The sequence below is a fragment of the Bremia lactucae genome, linkage group LG1 (assembly GCF_004359215.1).
Source record: "Bremia lactucae strain SF5 linkage group LG1, whole genome shotgun sequence".
In the NCBI taxonomy this organism is placed as follows: domain Eukaryota; phylum Oomycota; class Peronosporomycetes; order Peronosporales; family Peronosporaceae; genus Bremia; species Bremia lactucae.
In genome coordinates, this window is record NC_090610.1 from 2287653 (window position 1) to 2300067 (window position 12415).

General features: G+C 47.1%; 4 protein-coding genes across 4 annotated transcripts; 3 read left to right on the top strand and 1 right to left on the bottom strand.

Annotated features, from left to right (window-relative positions):
* Positions 1 to 18: 18 nt before the first annotated feature.
* CCR75_004006 (uncharacterized protein) lies at positions 19 to 1985 on the top strand (the record flags this gene model as incomplete). The annotated part of the gene is made up of 3 exons (XM_067962097.1): positions 19 to 437; positions 492 to 537; positions 597 to 1985. The coding sequence occupies 3 exons, from the start codon at positions 19 to 21 to the stop codon at positions 1305 to 1307; spliced, it is 1176 nt and encodes a 391-aa protein (XP_067822629.1). The 3' UTR covers positions 1308 to 1985.
* Positions 1481 to 1969, bottom strand: CCR75_004007 (uncharacterized protein; the record flags this gene model as incomplete). The annotated part of the gene is made up of 1 exon (XM_067962098.1): positions 1481 to 1969. The coding sequence occupies one exon, from the start codon at positions 1967 to 1969 to the stop codon at positions 1481 to 1483; it is 489 nt and encodes a 162-aa protein (XP_067822628.1).
* A 264-nt stretch (positions 1986 to 2249) lies between the features above and the next one.
* Positions 2250 to 4732, top strand: CCR75_004008 (uncharacterized protein; the record flags this gene model as incomplete). The annotated part of the gene is made up of 2 exons (XM_067962099.1): positions 2250 to 2477; positions 2557 to 4732. The coding sequence occupies 2 exons, from the start codon at positions 2250 to 2252 to the stop codon at positions 3940 to 3942; spliced, it is 1614 nt and encodes a 537-aa protein (XP_067822633.1). The 3' UTR covers positions 3943 to 4732.
* Positions 4733 to 6534: 1802 nt separating this feature from the next.
* CCR75_004009 (uncharacterized protein) lies at positions 6535 to 9189 on the top strand (the record flags this gene model as incomplete). Its single annotated transcript, XM_067962100.1, has 1 exon — positions 6535 to 9189. One exon carries the CDS (start codon positions 6535 to 6537, stop codon positions 9187 to 9189), a length of 2655 nt encoding a protein of 884 aa, XP_067822632.1.
* Positions 9190 to 12415: the final 3226 nt, after the last annotated feature.

The following is a 12415-nucleotide window of genomic DNA, read 5'->3' on the forward strand; positions in this document are numbered from 1 at the left end:
AGAATCAATTTCTACGTCATGCAACTCGAAGAAGGTCTACGCAAGCGCGAGGAACACGACGAAGGTAAGGACCGACACTTGCTGAAGCGCCGTAATAACAATGGATGGAACTTGGCAAATCATGGCGCATTGAATTACGAGCGCTGGGTGAAACTCATTGCGCTCGGTTCGCTAAGCATCTGGTTGATCTTTGTACTCTCCTTCTGGCACGCCGGAGTCGCTCCAGCATTAGTAGCAACGACGACCAAGAACATATATGCTACTCCCGCGCAAATGAATATCTATCCTCAGGAGACCAATTTTATTGCGCTTGGGGACTTTGGCACGGGTGATGAGAACCAACGCAAAGTGGCATTGGCTCTTGAAAAATTCTTGGCCACGATGCACCCACCGCCGGCATTCGTCTTGTCAACTGGCGATCAAATTTACGACCATGGGTAAGTTTACCTTACGTGTTAATTTTGTGAGATAGTGCTGACTTTTTGTTAAAGAATCGAGTCCGCGAAGGATACTTTACTTTCGTCGAGATTTGAACAGGTATGATGCAATGCAAGTATTGAGCGTCACGAATGGCTAATGAATGCAATTTCTTGTAGATGTATAGGAGCCGCAAGCTGCAGATTCCGTGGTATATTACAATTGGTAATCACGATTGTGAAGGATCGATTGACGCAATGCTTGAGTATGCTAAGACAAAAAACTCGCTGTGGCATTTACCCCGGCGATATTACTCGGTTGACCATCCAGTGGCTCCTAAGACGATTGTGCGACTGATTGTTATTGATGCGTGTGATTTGGTTTGTGGTCGCGAGCCTCGTGACTTTCGATGCACTCAAAGTATGAATGATCAGACCTCAGTGGCGTCAAGGCAGTCACAATACGATTGGATTGAACAAACGCTGAGTGCTAGTAAACCATTAGGCGTTGAGCGAATGTGGACAATTGTGATGGGACACTGGGCTGTGTATAGCTTTGCAGGCAACGGTGATACGCCCGAGTTGATTGACAAGCTGGACCCGCTCTTGATGAAATACAAAGTGCATGCGTACTTTAACGGCCACGATCACTCATTGCAGCACATTAAAAAGGTAAACGATGATGGATCAGTCCGCAATTATTTTATCTCTGGTGCTGGTGGGTATTCCATCCACACACTAAAACCGAATGCTCGAGCAAATCCAGAATTGATACATGCGGCTTTAAAGTATGGCTTTATGACTGTGCATATAACGCCGACATACTTTCGTGTTCAATTCGTAGACGACGCTAGCGATATTATTTACACAACTGACGTGAGGTATGAGTAGAAAGGAGAAATATACCGACCGACGCCAATGTAGACAAAATCGAATACATTACCAAAATAATATGAGTGCTGCTGCAGTCTGTCTACTACCAGCCCACTGATTCTGTGTTCTACTACTTCGATTTTCGGCACAATAAATTGATACAAACGAAACTCAAAGCCTCTAGATGCCGTCTATGCATCCTTTTTCAGCGAGTGCCAACTTAACTCCTTGGCCTTGACGAGCTGCAACACAAGCTCATCCTCTTTGCGCCTAGTCTTGACATTTGTAATCTCGTCGTACAAATCGGACATAAAGAATAAACTGGTCTGACCCTTGTAGTTTTTGATTTTCACCATAAGGCTCGTAGCAGTCCAGTCAACATTTAAGTCCTCCTCATTGTGTACTCCGATGCCCGGCAGTTTTAAATATATAAATAGCTGCCTTTTTCCATCAGCCCAGGCGTACGTGGTGATGGTGTGAGTTGTTTGCCATGGTTTTGAGGCCAGCGATTGAGTCTTAAGCAGGCGAGGTGCGGCATTGCCGTCCCATGCATGAATCTCTACGTTTTCGCGCTTCTTGTGCGCGTAATAGTAGCTGTTTGTACCTTTCTCCTTGATATTCGACTGTAATGCCGAAATTTCCTTTGGTAATGGCGTCTGATCATTTTCGGAATTTTGCATGTCTGACAACTTTCTGTATTGACGGTGACAAATGTAGATGTGCTACTTAGAAGCATCTCAGTCTGGGGCTTCTAGAATTTTGTCCACCAATGTTCGTGTTATTCACACAACGAAACGCTAGAAGATTTCAAAATTTATAATTTAAATATTTAAAAAGTGATCCGTTTAAGAAAACGAACTTAAGTCCCTTTAAGTCATTATAACATGTTAGGGTTACAAAATTCGTGAATACTTCGAGGCAAGTAAATACGCTTCGCCAGTCCACCTTCACTAACGTAGTATGGCGAGTCCGAGCACCGTGGTTCGACGCCTCGAGCGAGAGTCCTCGTCCTCCATACTTATAAGTCCTCCTCTGATCCGCGGTGGATCCCGTAAGCGCTCGCACCATGCATCCGAATCAGATGTCCATAAATTGTCTACAAACCGCAAAAACAGCGATTCAAACGCCAAAAAATGTAAGACTGACCCCTCTAGTGGTACCAGCTTTAGCGCGAGCAACAAGAAAAATGTCAGTATTAGTTATAATATGCTGTCGAAAGCTTTAGCAACGGCTTAACATAACGATCGTGGGATTTGTGTGGTTCCAGGCATCGGACCGTTTCATCCCGACGCGCAGCGCCATGAATCTGGATCTTGCACAGTGTAACTCGCCGGATACAGCAGCAGCTATTGAAGCAGCAATCAGTCGATCCAAGGATAGTCCAAGTCATTCAGGAGGAACGTCGACCTCCACGAGCACCGTCGAAGATGAGGAGAAGCAGATTTATAAGAAGAGACTCGCTAGTGCACTGCTAGGTAAGGAGGACGATTCAAACCACAAGATTCTTAAATTTACAAAAGCTAAGCCAGCAGTGGCTCCGCCCGACTCGTTCAAATCGACATTACAAGCTAGATTCTCTTATAATAAGGTGAGTATCATCCCCGCGGCCACCGCGAAAAAGCTTAATCGCCACGTCCCCTCAGCTCCAATTAAAGTTCTGGACGCGCCTGAGTTAATGAATGACTACTACCTTAATTTACTGTCGTGGGGAGCAAATAATATCTTGGCAGTGGCACTGGGGCAGTGCGTGTATCTCTGGAACGCAGTCACTGGTGACATCAACGAACTCATGGGCTTAGATGGAGATGAGTATGTTAGCTCAGTACAGTGGAGCGATGCAGCGGGCGAATCGGCACATTTAGCAATTGGAACGAGTGAGTCCGTTGTCCAACTTTGGGATGTGACTGCCTCGCGCCAAGTGCGATCCATGAATGGACATGCATCGCGTGTCGGTGCTCTGGCTTGGAATAGCTATGTTCTTTCATCGGGGTCTCGCGATAGCACAATCGTTAACCACGATGTTCGTGCAAGACATCACCAGCTATCGACATTGACGAGTCATGAGCAGGAAGTTTGTGGGCTTCAATGGTCTCCCGACGGGACCATGCTGGCGTCGGGTGGAAATGACAATGCGTTGTGCCTTTGGAAATCAGGAAACATTGGTGCAACCCGCAGCATGCAAACACCTGCACATCGACTGGAACAGCATACAGCGGCAGTCAAAGCGATTGCATGGTGCCCTTGGGAACGCAATCTGCTTGCCACTGGTGGAGGCACCGCCGACCGCACGATTAAGTTTTGGAATACTACGAACGGGGCCATGTTGAATTCTGTTGACACGGGATCGCAGGTATGCTCGCTGCTGTGGTCGTCTACCGAGAAGGAGCTACTGTCTTCGCACGGATACTCGCAAAATGAATTGTGTTTGTGGAAATATCCAAGCATGACTAAGGTGAAAGAGCTTACTGGTCACACTTCACGAGTTCTTCACTTAGCAGCATCGCCTGATGGCGAGACAGTAGTGTCTGGCGCAGCTGACGAAACGTTGCGGTTCTGGAGGGTCTTTGGCCCTAACCGTAAGGCACGGAAGGCGGGCTCAAGCACGACGGACCTGAGCAGTTCGTCGCTATCGAGCGTTATGAGCATTCGCTAGGCACCAGTATTGAATTCACATAATCGCAATCCGAGCTTTTGCTGAATCCATCCTGGTAAGCTGTAACTATTATTGTTATAAATTTGGGGGATCAATTGGTACTTGCCTGTCACATCAGCGTGTCTCAAAGTCTAATGTGAATGGCTGCTTGACAATTATGACTTGACTTAGGCTTGATGTGCTGGTGTACGTTTGACGATTGTTGACAATACAAACCAACAGGCTCGTAAGGTATGAGATGACGCTCGAGATGCGAGACGGAATAAAGATGCTGGCTATACTCTATTGAACATTTTCCCTTTATATCGAGAGTAATAATACTGTTCAATGTTCATGATGCTAACTCGTGATGTTATTATTAGCTATTTTTGTTATGTTGCATTCCACATCTCATCTTGCTATCACGATATCCAAGAGGGGTGATTTACAGCTCGCTTAACCAGGTAAACGCAAGAGCTGATGTCACACGATATATTTAATCAGTCGTAATAGATTGAGTTTATCAATAGACACTATATGTGCTTGCGCAGTAATTTGCTGGCTTAGACGCATCAACGATACCAATTGAGCGTTGTACGAGCGATGTAATGGGAAATATAGATTGGTTATTGTTGAAGCCTGATGGAATCTGTAATCACTACCATTCGTTTTACGGATGTCTTCAAACAAGTCAAACCCGATCCTTGATAGCTAAAGACAATGACGCTAACTCGGACACGTAGTGAACATAGAATGAAGCAATAGCGCTGAAGCTCGCTATTAAGAAGAGTTGAGAGATGCTCTACATACGCACGATAAAGGAAATTCGCAATGGATGTCGGAAGCAAAATGGCTTAACAAACATTGCTAAATTCGTGTGGAAAGGAAAAGCGTCGCAAACTTAACTCTCGATCGGTACGCTGTCGGTTTCTCAGCTACTCGGAGCATTAAAAAAAATGCCTGGGGTAGATCTTAATATACTGATACTGAGTATGATTACAATTGGTCAGATTCTAAAACAATGAGATGATGGTCATTGCGTATTCAGAAAGATGAATTGTCTCCAAGAATGGATATTATGGCGTCGAAACATTCTTAAGAAGTGTCATCGATTTTTGCCAAATCGCCGTACCTGAGACTTATTTGCATTTATGCTGTTTTCAGAACCTTAGGACAGAAGATCGTGAGAATCCTAAGATGACATCACCTATTAGTATAATAAATTTTTGCAATAAGCAAGAGGCATCACAACGAGCAGATATTATAAGCATTGACATGATCGCGCGGGTGCAATACTTTTATGCTTTTATGTACTTTTAAAAAGAAAAATGAATCGTGCTATTTTGCGAGCTTGGTTCGGCATCAGGTGTTCCGTGTGGTGTCTTGGGTATGGTGCAAGCTACGTGCTTCGTTCTTTGCTGCAACTCACTACACAATACTGAAGAAATGTGCACGGTTTGATTGATGGCGCTTGACTGTTTTAGCTGGTCTGCTCTATATGTATACAGCAAGGATCTTTGCACCAAGAATGCGCCCTAGCTCACAGCCTTGATAAGCCGCTTGAACTTTATTTAGTCTTAAGTGTGTCATCATTGCAAAGTAAAAGCTATAGCTGGTCAGTTACATTTTGGCTATAATTTACATGTTGCCTCCACTGAGGGAAAAATCCTGACAACTTAACACCGCACATTTGCCGCAATGAATGGGGCTCAACGGATCTGATCTAAGTATAATGTGAACTTTTCGTCTAATTTTCGAAGCGCGTCGCCAATTATAATCAACGAAATAAATCTGATTCGAAGAGACATAAATGGCTAACTGGTCGGCGCTCACGATTGCTGTACACAAGATTTTGTGAATTTCTTTCCTAGAGGGCTACGCGCGTAGTGTCTTCGCTGGCGACCACGTTGCTTAAAATCCTAGTGTATCAGGTTGAAGCGCTTCAGTGCTACGAGGAAATACTTGTCAGAATGACATTGGATTCTTATCACTGTTCAAGGCGTACTAGGATCTTGTCGTACTGTAAACAACCACGCACTAACATTTGATTTGCAATGAGTACACCTCGAGAATCAATAAAAAGCAGAACGAAGGCGCGCTGGAAGTCAAGGCATTCGACGATCGTCCAAGCATCGAGCGTCTTTACTACGATGGCATCGCTACGAGACGAGAGACCCTCTCAAGCATCCAAATCTTAACACTAGACGAGCAAAATGCAAGCAATCCTATTCCAACGCTCAGCTTGGTGATCTGTACAAATGGCTCCATGCGACGGTGATCTGGAATGAAAGTGAACTCTTTTATGAAATTGACGAAGTATTTTTTGAAGCACTAATATTAATAAAGCATTCTAGACAACGGTAGCTTGTGCTATATTGTACAAGTATCATCCTACTTTGTGTTGTACATAATAACAGTCCAGCATGAGTAAGGGAGTTATCATCTTTCTGAAGCGACGCTGTGCATGTGACCGTGCTGCACGTGGCAAGAAACAGGGTTTTGGAGAAGAAAAAGGCGATAGAATAGTCCCCAGGCCAGCAACTGACAAGTATCGCTCTTCTTCATTGAAATCTACCTCTCGATCGAACGAAAATTTGACACATTTGACTACGCATGGAATCGGCTATGCTGCGAGTCCAGTTGCTGTTGGGGCTCATGGCTTTGGGCTATGCCACAATCTTCGTGCTCTGCGTAGTACTTGTCATCTACATGCGACACCATCGGTCGGGGGCATTGCGAGGAGACACGAGAGCGGCACGTCGAGCGCTGCTTCCAGCATTTCAACCGCTAATTTGGCTGCTTACTACCGTATCCTTGGTATACACGATCTGTTTGACGCTACTCCTAGTGCTGGGATCCGACTCGGGACGCGTTAGAACTGAGGCTTTTTATAGTGGACGACTATTTATGATGGCCTTACCAGTCTTATACCTTCAGCAGCGAGCAGTGACAACAAGAGCATTAACTCGAGCATCGCTTATTTCGTTTTGCCTAGCAGCGTACAATATTCCGATAGTGTGGCTAATGGACATATCAGTAACACAAATGACCGCTCATTACGTGACGATGTTTACAGGATCGTTCCCGCTATTTATTATGGGATGGGTGTGCTTACGGCCGTCTGAAAGAGCGAACAAAACGACACGTCGTGAGTATGGCGCGTTTGTTGGCGTTTACTATATCCTGAGATTATCTTACGGCCAACTATTTTACAAGGGCGATAATTACACAAACGCTACCTTCACGCTGATTGTGGCGAGTATATTCTGGGGATCATTCATACCCGTTGTAGTGTGGCGAGTTTTAAAAGCAGATACAGCTCACTGGAGAGGGCTTGGTCGACGTGCCGTGCATCTTCAATCGATGTTTCGACAAAAGTACAACTGTCTTCACGAGCGCGTATCATCCCGGGGGCTTCATGTTCTCATTGAAATGCATCGAAAACAGATTATTGACTTTGCATACCTCGAACTGCATCAAAAAATTGGCGCCGGTGCTAATGCAGTCGTCTTTCGGGGCACCCTGCACTGTAAAACTCCAGTTGCAGTTAAAGTTTACACGCCGCACGTACTCACAGAAGACGTTGTGGCCGAATTTTCGCACGAGGCAGCATTATGCGGGGCTTTTCATCACCCAAATGTTGTCCATTTTTACGGTATGTGTGTGTCCCCCCCCACCATCTGTCTTGTCTCGGAATTATGTCGAGCTTCACTTGAAGACATTACACGCATTAGTGCTAGGCTGAGGTTACCACAAAATTCCAGGCAGGAAGAACGAAAACAAGTCAGCACCTTACAACACCGACAACGACAACGGCAACGCTTTTTAGTTGATCTTAATTACATGATAGACGCTACTCGCGCTGTTGTATATATGCATAGCTTTACACCAGCATTCCTGCACAGAGATCTAAAGCCTTCAAACTTCTTGGTTGATGAATACGGCATCTGCAAATTAACAGACTTCGGTGAGTCGCGAAGCGTTCCAGCTGAGCACAAGGGCAACAAATTGGCGTCAATCACAGCTAACGATTCATCGAAACCGATAGATTCGACACGATCAATTACGGCATTCTATGGAGATTCGTACCAAAGAGTCCAAACCCCCGTGTCTCCTTATGTCATGCCGCCTATGCCACTAAGACCTTCCATGCGTGATCGGGGACGAAGCGCAATGACTGTCCGGGGCACGGCAGACTATATGGCTCCAGAGCTTATTGAAGGTAAGGCTGGCACTGCTGTCTACGGCGAAGCCGCTGACATATATTCGCTTGCAATTACGTTGTGGGATATCGCAAATCCTCTTGTCCCCAAGTATCCAGAAGCGGCGCAAAGTCATCTACATGTGTTCGATAGCGTTTTAAACGGTGAACGACCTTCACTTAGTCCATCGCTCCACCCTGAATTGATTCGACTGTTTACAGATGCGTGGCATCAGCAGCCAGAACGTCGACCATCTGCAACTTACATTCTCAGAGCACTGGAAGATCTTCAACAACAGACAAGTGCGCAGACAGCGTTGCAACTTGCAATGGAGCTTGAGCGCTCGGAAGCACAGGCCACCTTGGTCGGACAAGGGCTTATGCAGCGCATGCTGGAGCTTGGCTTTGTGGACTCTGCGCCAGAAGCTTATCGGATGGGTAATGCATTCATGAGCGCTGGTTTTCTGCACCACTCGCATCACTGTGAGTCGTATCGGAATACATCTGAGCAATTTTATTTTGACTTGAACGTGCTGTATCGATACGCATCTGACACTCCTGGCAGAACTCAATTGACACCTTCACCTCCTCAGAGCAGCGACTTGATCAATGAGCGAGTATCGCTCACTACACTTAATGCTCGCTTACATTCATTCTCAAAAAAACAGCTTCATCAAATGACGAATACTTCAAATGCAACATGCTGCTTTACACAACCAATTAAATCGAGGCAGAGATCGTCATCTGCGCGTCTTCAGGCCGGTGCTGAGCAGCAGACTTGCGTTTGTCGCATACTCGGTTGCGGCTTAAATGATCACGAGCGTAGATATAAGCGTCGATTCGGACGAGGCAAAAAGCGGCATTTCACGATGGAGGGAAGCGCAATTTCTCGAAAATTTGAAGACAATTTACAAACATTTCCTGCGGATGGGCTTGAAGACTACGGAGTTTGTGGTACTTGGGACGGCATGGAGCCTGGCGATACTACGTATACGAATGTCTCGAATAGGATTGATGAAGACGCAGGTGTCGATCTTGACTCCAGTGAGAGCAGCGATATTTTTTGAGAGGCGTAATTCTTTAAAACTCTACAAGTATGCTTTTGTAATAACTAAACAGTATTGTTCATTTGCGATATCTCTTAAAAGTCTTCGTGACGAAGTTACAATGTCGTGGTAGCACCTCTTTGCTCGCATAGACTCCAGTGTTGCCCTGAGCGTGGATTCTAAACTTTCCAAAATCAGCTATGCAAAAAAACATTGATCGCTGACGAGGACAATAGATTTTACATTGTATCATTGGCGAGCCAATAAGCCATCATCTGTCTAAGCCATCATCTCTCTATGCCATCATCTTTCATGATGGCTTATTGGCTCGGCAATGATACCCTTGTGTATGTGATGCACATAGGTGCATTCACATTAGGAGGGATGACGCCTAGCGCCATCCGTTACGCGAGGTATCTAGAAAGATACGCTCGCAATACATAATAATGTTATCTACAGAGATGACATTTTTGATTGGTAAAAATAGGTAATTAAATATAAATCCCTCAGTGGTCGATGCAGAACTCATGCGTTTCCCACGCTTGTTTCATGCCATCGCCCTTTGGCAAGGGAGTCCTCTTGCTGGGCATCTTTCCCCCAGCAACCCTGGCATAGCAGAGAGCCATCAAATGGCCGCGCTTGCCGCATTTATATAGCAGACAACGTCTGCATTGCCCAACTCCATGGGAGTGGCATCTGACCTCTCGGCCGACGGCTTATACCAAGCTGTCGCCGAGGCACTGTTGTAGGATTGCTCCTCAACTAAGGCAATTTGGAGTGCCTATTCCATCGTCGACGGCACCTTTCTGAAAAAGGGCCTGTCGTGACGGGCCTTGCCGTAGTCCGTAACCTGGGCACCTTAATGTGCTCCGAAATCGGACCTACGGTAATAGACAACGAGCGCATCCCTTGCACATAATCTTGCAGAGTTCGCTTCGTCTGTCACGCTCCAAAGAAGCGCGCGTGAAGCAACACGTCGTTGTTCGGCGGCTGGTACATGGCGCGAATCTTTCTCGTGAAGATCGTCATGTATGGAATGTCTAAACGTCCGCCATAAGCGCCGAGTAAGCTTACTCTGAGGCCTTACCGCGCAGGTGCGACATGGCGTGCGACACCATTTGGCTGTCGTCCTCGATGAGCTGCGCGACACCGCATTGCTCCACGGTTAACAGCCAGTGGACAATCGTGTGCGCTGCAGCTCCATCGAACTTGGACGGGTCCATCCGAATGGGCCTCAGCTGATGCGACCGGGCAGAGAGCATATCAACAGTCCTGTTGAGAGCCTCGCTCCGAGCCTGCTCATGCCTCAACTCATCCTGAGTATGAGTGACGGACTCCGCCACAGCATGGCTCTCTGCCTCGGACGCGGCTCTCCGCTGTCCGAGCACGATGCCTCCAACTGCTCCAGCTGAGCAACATGTTGGTCAGGAGGACTGCACAGGAGCCTGGCCAGAGCTTGTTCACCAAGTCCCTGCGCCATGTGCCCTGATGACTCCCGATGATGTTCGGAGTGGTGGTGAAATGAGCCCAATCGATGTTGAGGCTCATCCTCACGTACACACGCAGAGATGCAGGTCCTGGGAAGGATTTCAAGTGCTACCAAGTGTAGGCGGGCACGTCTTAATGCGGCCACGCTCTACTTAGACACACTCCCTAGCACAGCGAGGAAGTGGTTAGACCGTCTTCTCTTGCGTGCAGTGAGGTAGTTGTGGTGGGCGCCATAGCGACCTCACCCAACGCACTAAGTACTCTAGTAAAGTGTCGTCAGGGGAGCGGTAATCCGGCTCCTCGTGCACTTACTAAGTGCAGTAAGGGCAAGATGCCCTACTGACGCGGACTCTGAAGCTACTCCTAAGTTCAGAGTTGTTGAAGAAATGGGTAGCATAGTCCCTGAGGTCGAAATTTTGACCTCAACCCTGCTGGTCTATAGCGCTCAAGTACGAGGCTATGACCAGGTGACGACCCGCCTAGTGGATTCGGGTGCATCACAAAAATTTGTAAGGGGGCCGGCGATGTTTGAGTCGCTTTGCCAGGATGGCAAGCGAGAAGAGGCGACCGTTCGTTAAACGAACGGCGCGCTCGTTAAGTCTGAGGGAGTTCAGGTAGAAATCACCTTCAGCTTTAGTGACTTCTCTTGTAAAGAGAAGTTCACAGTGCTAGGTATGGAGAGTCCGTATGACCTCATCCTAGGCATGCCATGGTTGACAAAACACCAAACATGGAAAGACTGGCGTACACACACAGTTGCGAACTCTACGCAGGACACCGGAAAGGATGTGCTCCTGCGAGAGGCGTATGCAACTGATGTCGTGTCGAACACAGTTGAGGGTGCGTTGACGGGATGTCAAACGTCACCAATTCCTACCCAGCTCGTGGAGACTGGGGTAGTGAAAAGGACGATGACAAGTAGTCATGCGTCCGAATGTCCTGCACAGAGCCGAGAGCCTGTGGCAGTAGACGGCGAGCTGACAGGAAGTCATGCGTCGCATAAACCGGCACAGTGCATAGAGCCTGGTGCGGTTGGAAGGGTCGCGTTAGCCAGGAGTGCAACGGCACCCGCTTCCCAGAAAAAGGTCGTGGTGACTCGAAGAACGAGTACACGACAGATTAAGACGATCAAAGGCACGTCTAAACGAGTGACCTTTGGATCAGTCTCTAATAAAGAAGACAGCCTTCGAACGGAGTGTTCGAGGCTGTCAAAGACGAAATTGCGGAGACATCCTCAGTTGAGATGCTCCTGAAAGTCTTTAAATCTGACGAGGTGATAGTAAATCTCCCGGAGATGTGTCGTGGGATCTGTTCGTTACCGAATTAAAGGAAGGAAAGATCCACGAAATAGTCACACAAATTACAGGAGAGAACTTGGTGGACTATTGCTCGGCTTCCACAATGAACGAGAGCGTCCTAGAAACAGACAAAAGAAACGGTTCGCTGCTCAAGGATGGGATGCCTTGAGAGACAGTCCGTTCTTTAAGGTTCTATGGAAACATCGCGATGTGTTCCCAGAAGAAGTACCGAGCCGCCTACCAGCAGATAGGGGCATCGGGCACGAGATAGACCTCGAACCTGGCACCAAGTATTGTGTGACCAGGCAATGGCCGTTGCCGAAAGAACAAGTCGATTATATCGATGAGTTCTTCGACAAGCGAGCCAAGGCGGGACATGTGCGTGAGAGCAAATCGCCTCACTGCAGCCCGACCTTTTGTGTGCGTAAAGCCACAGGTGGATGGCGCGTGGTTCATGCTTA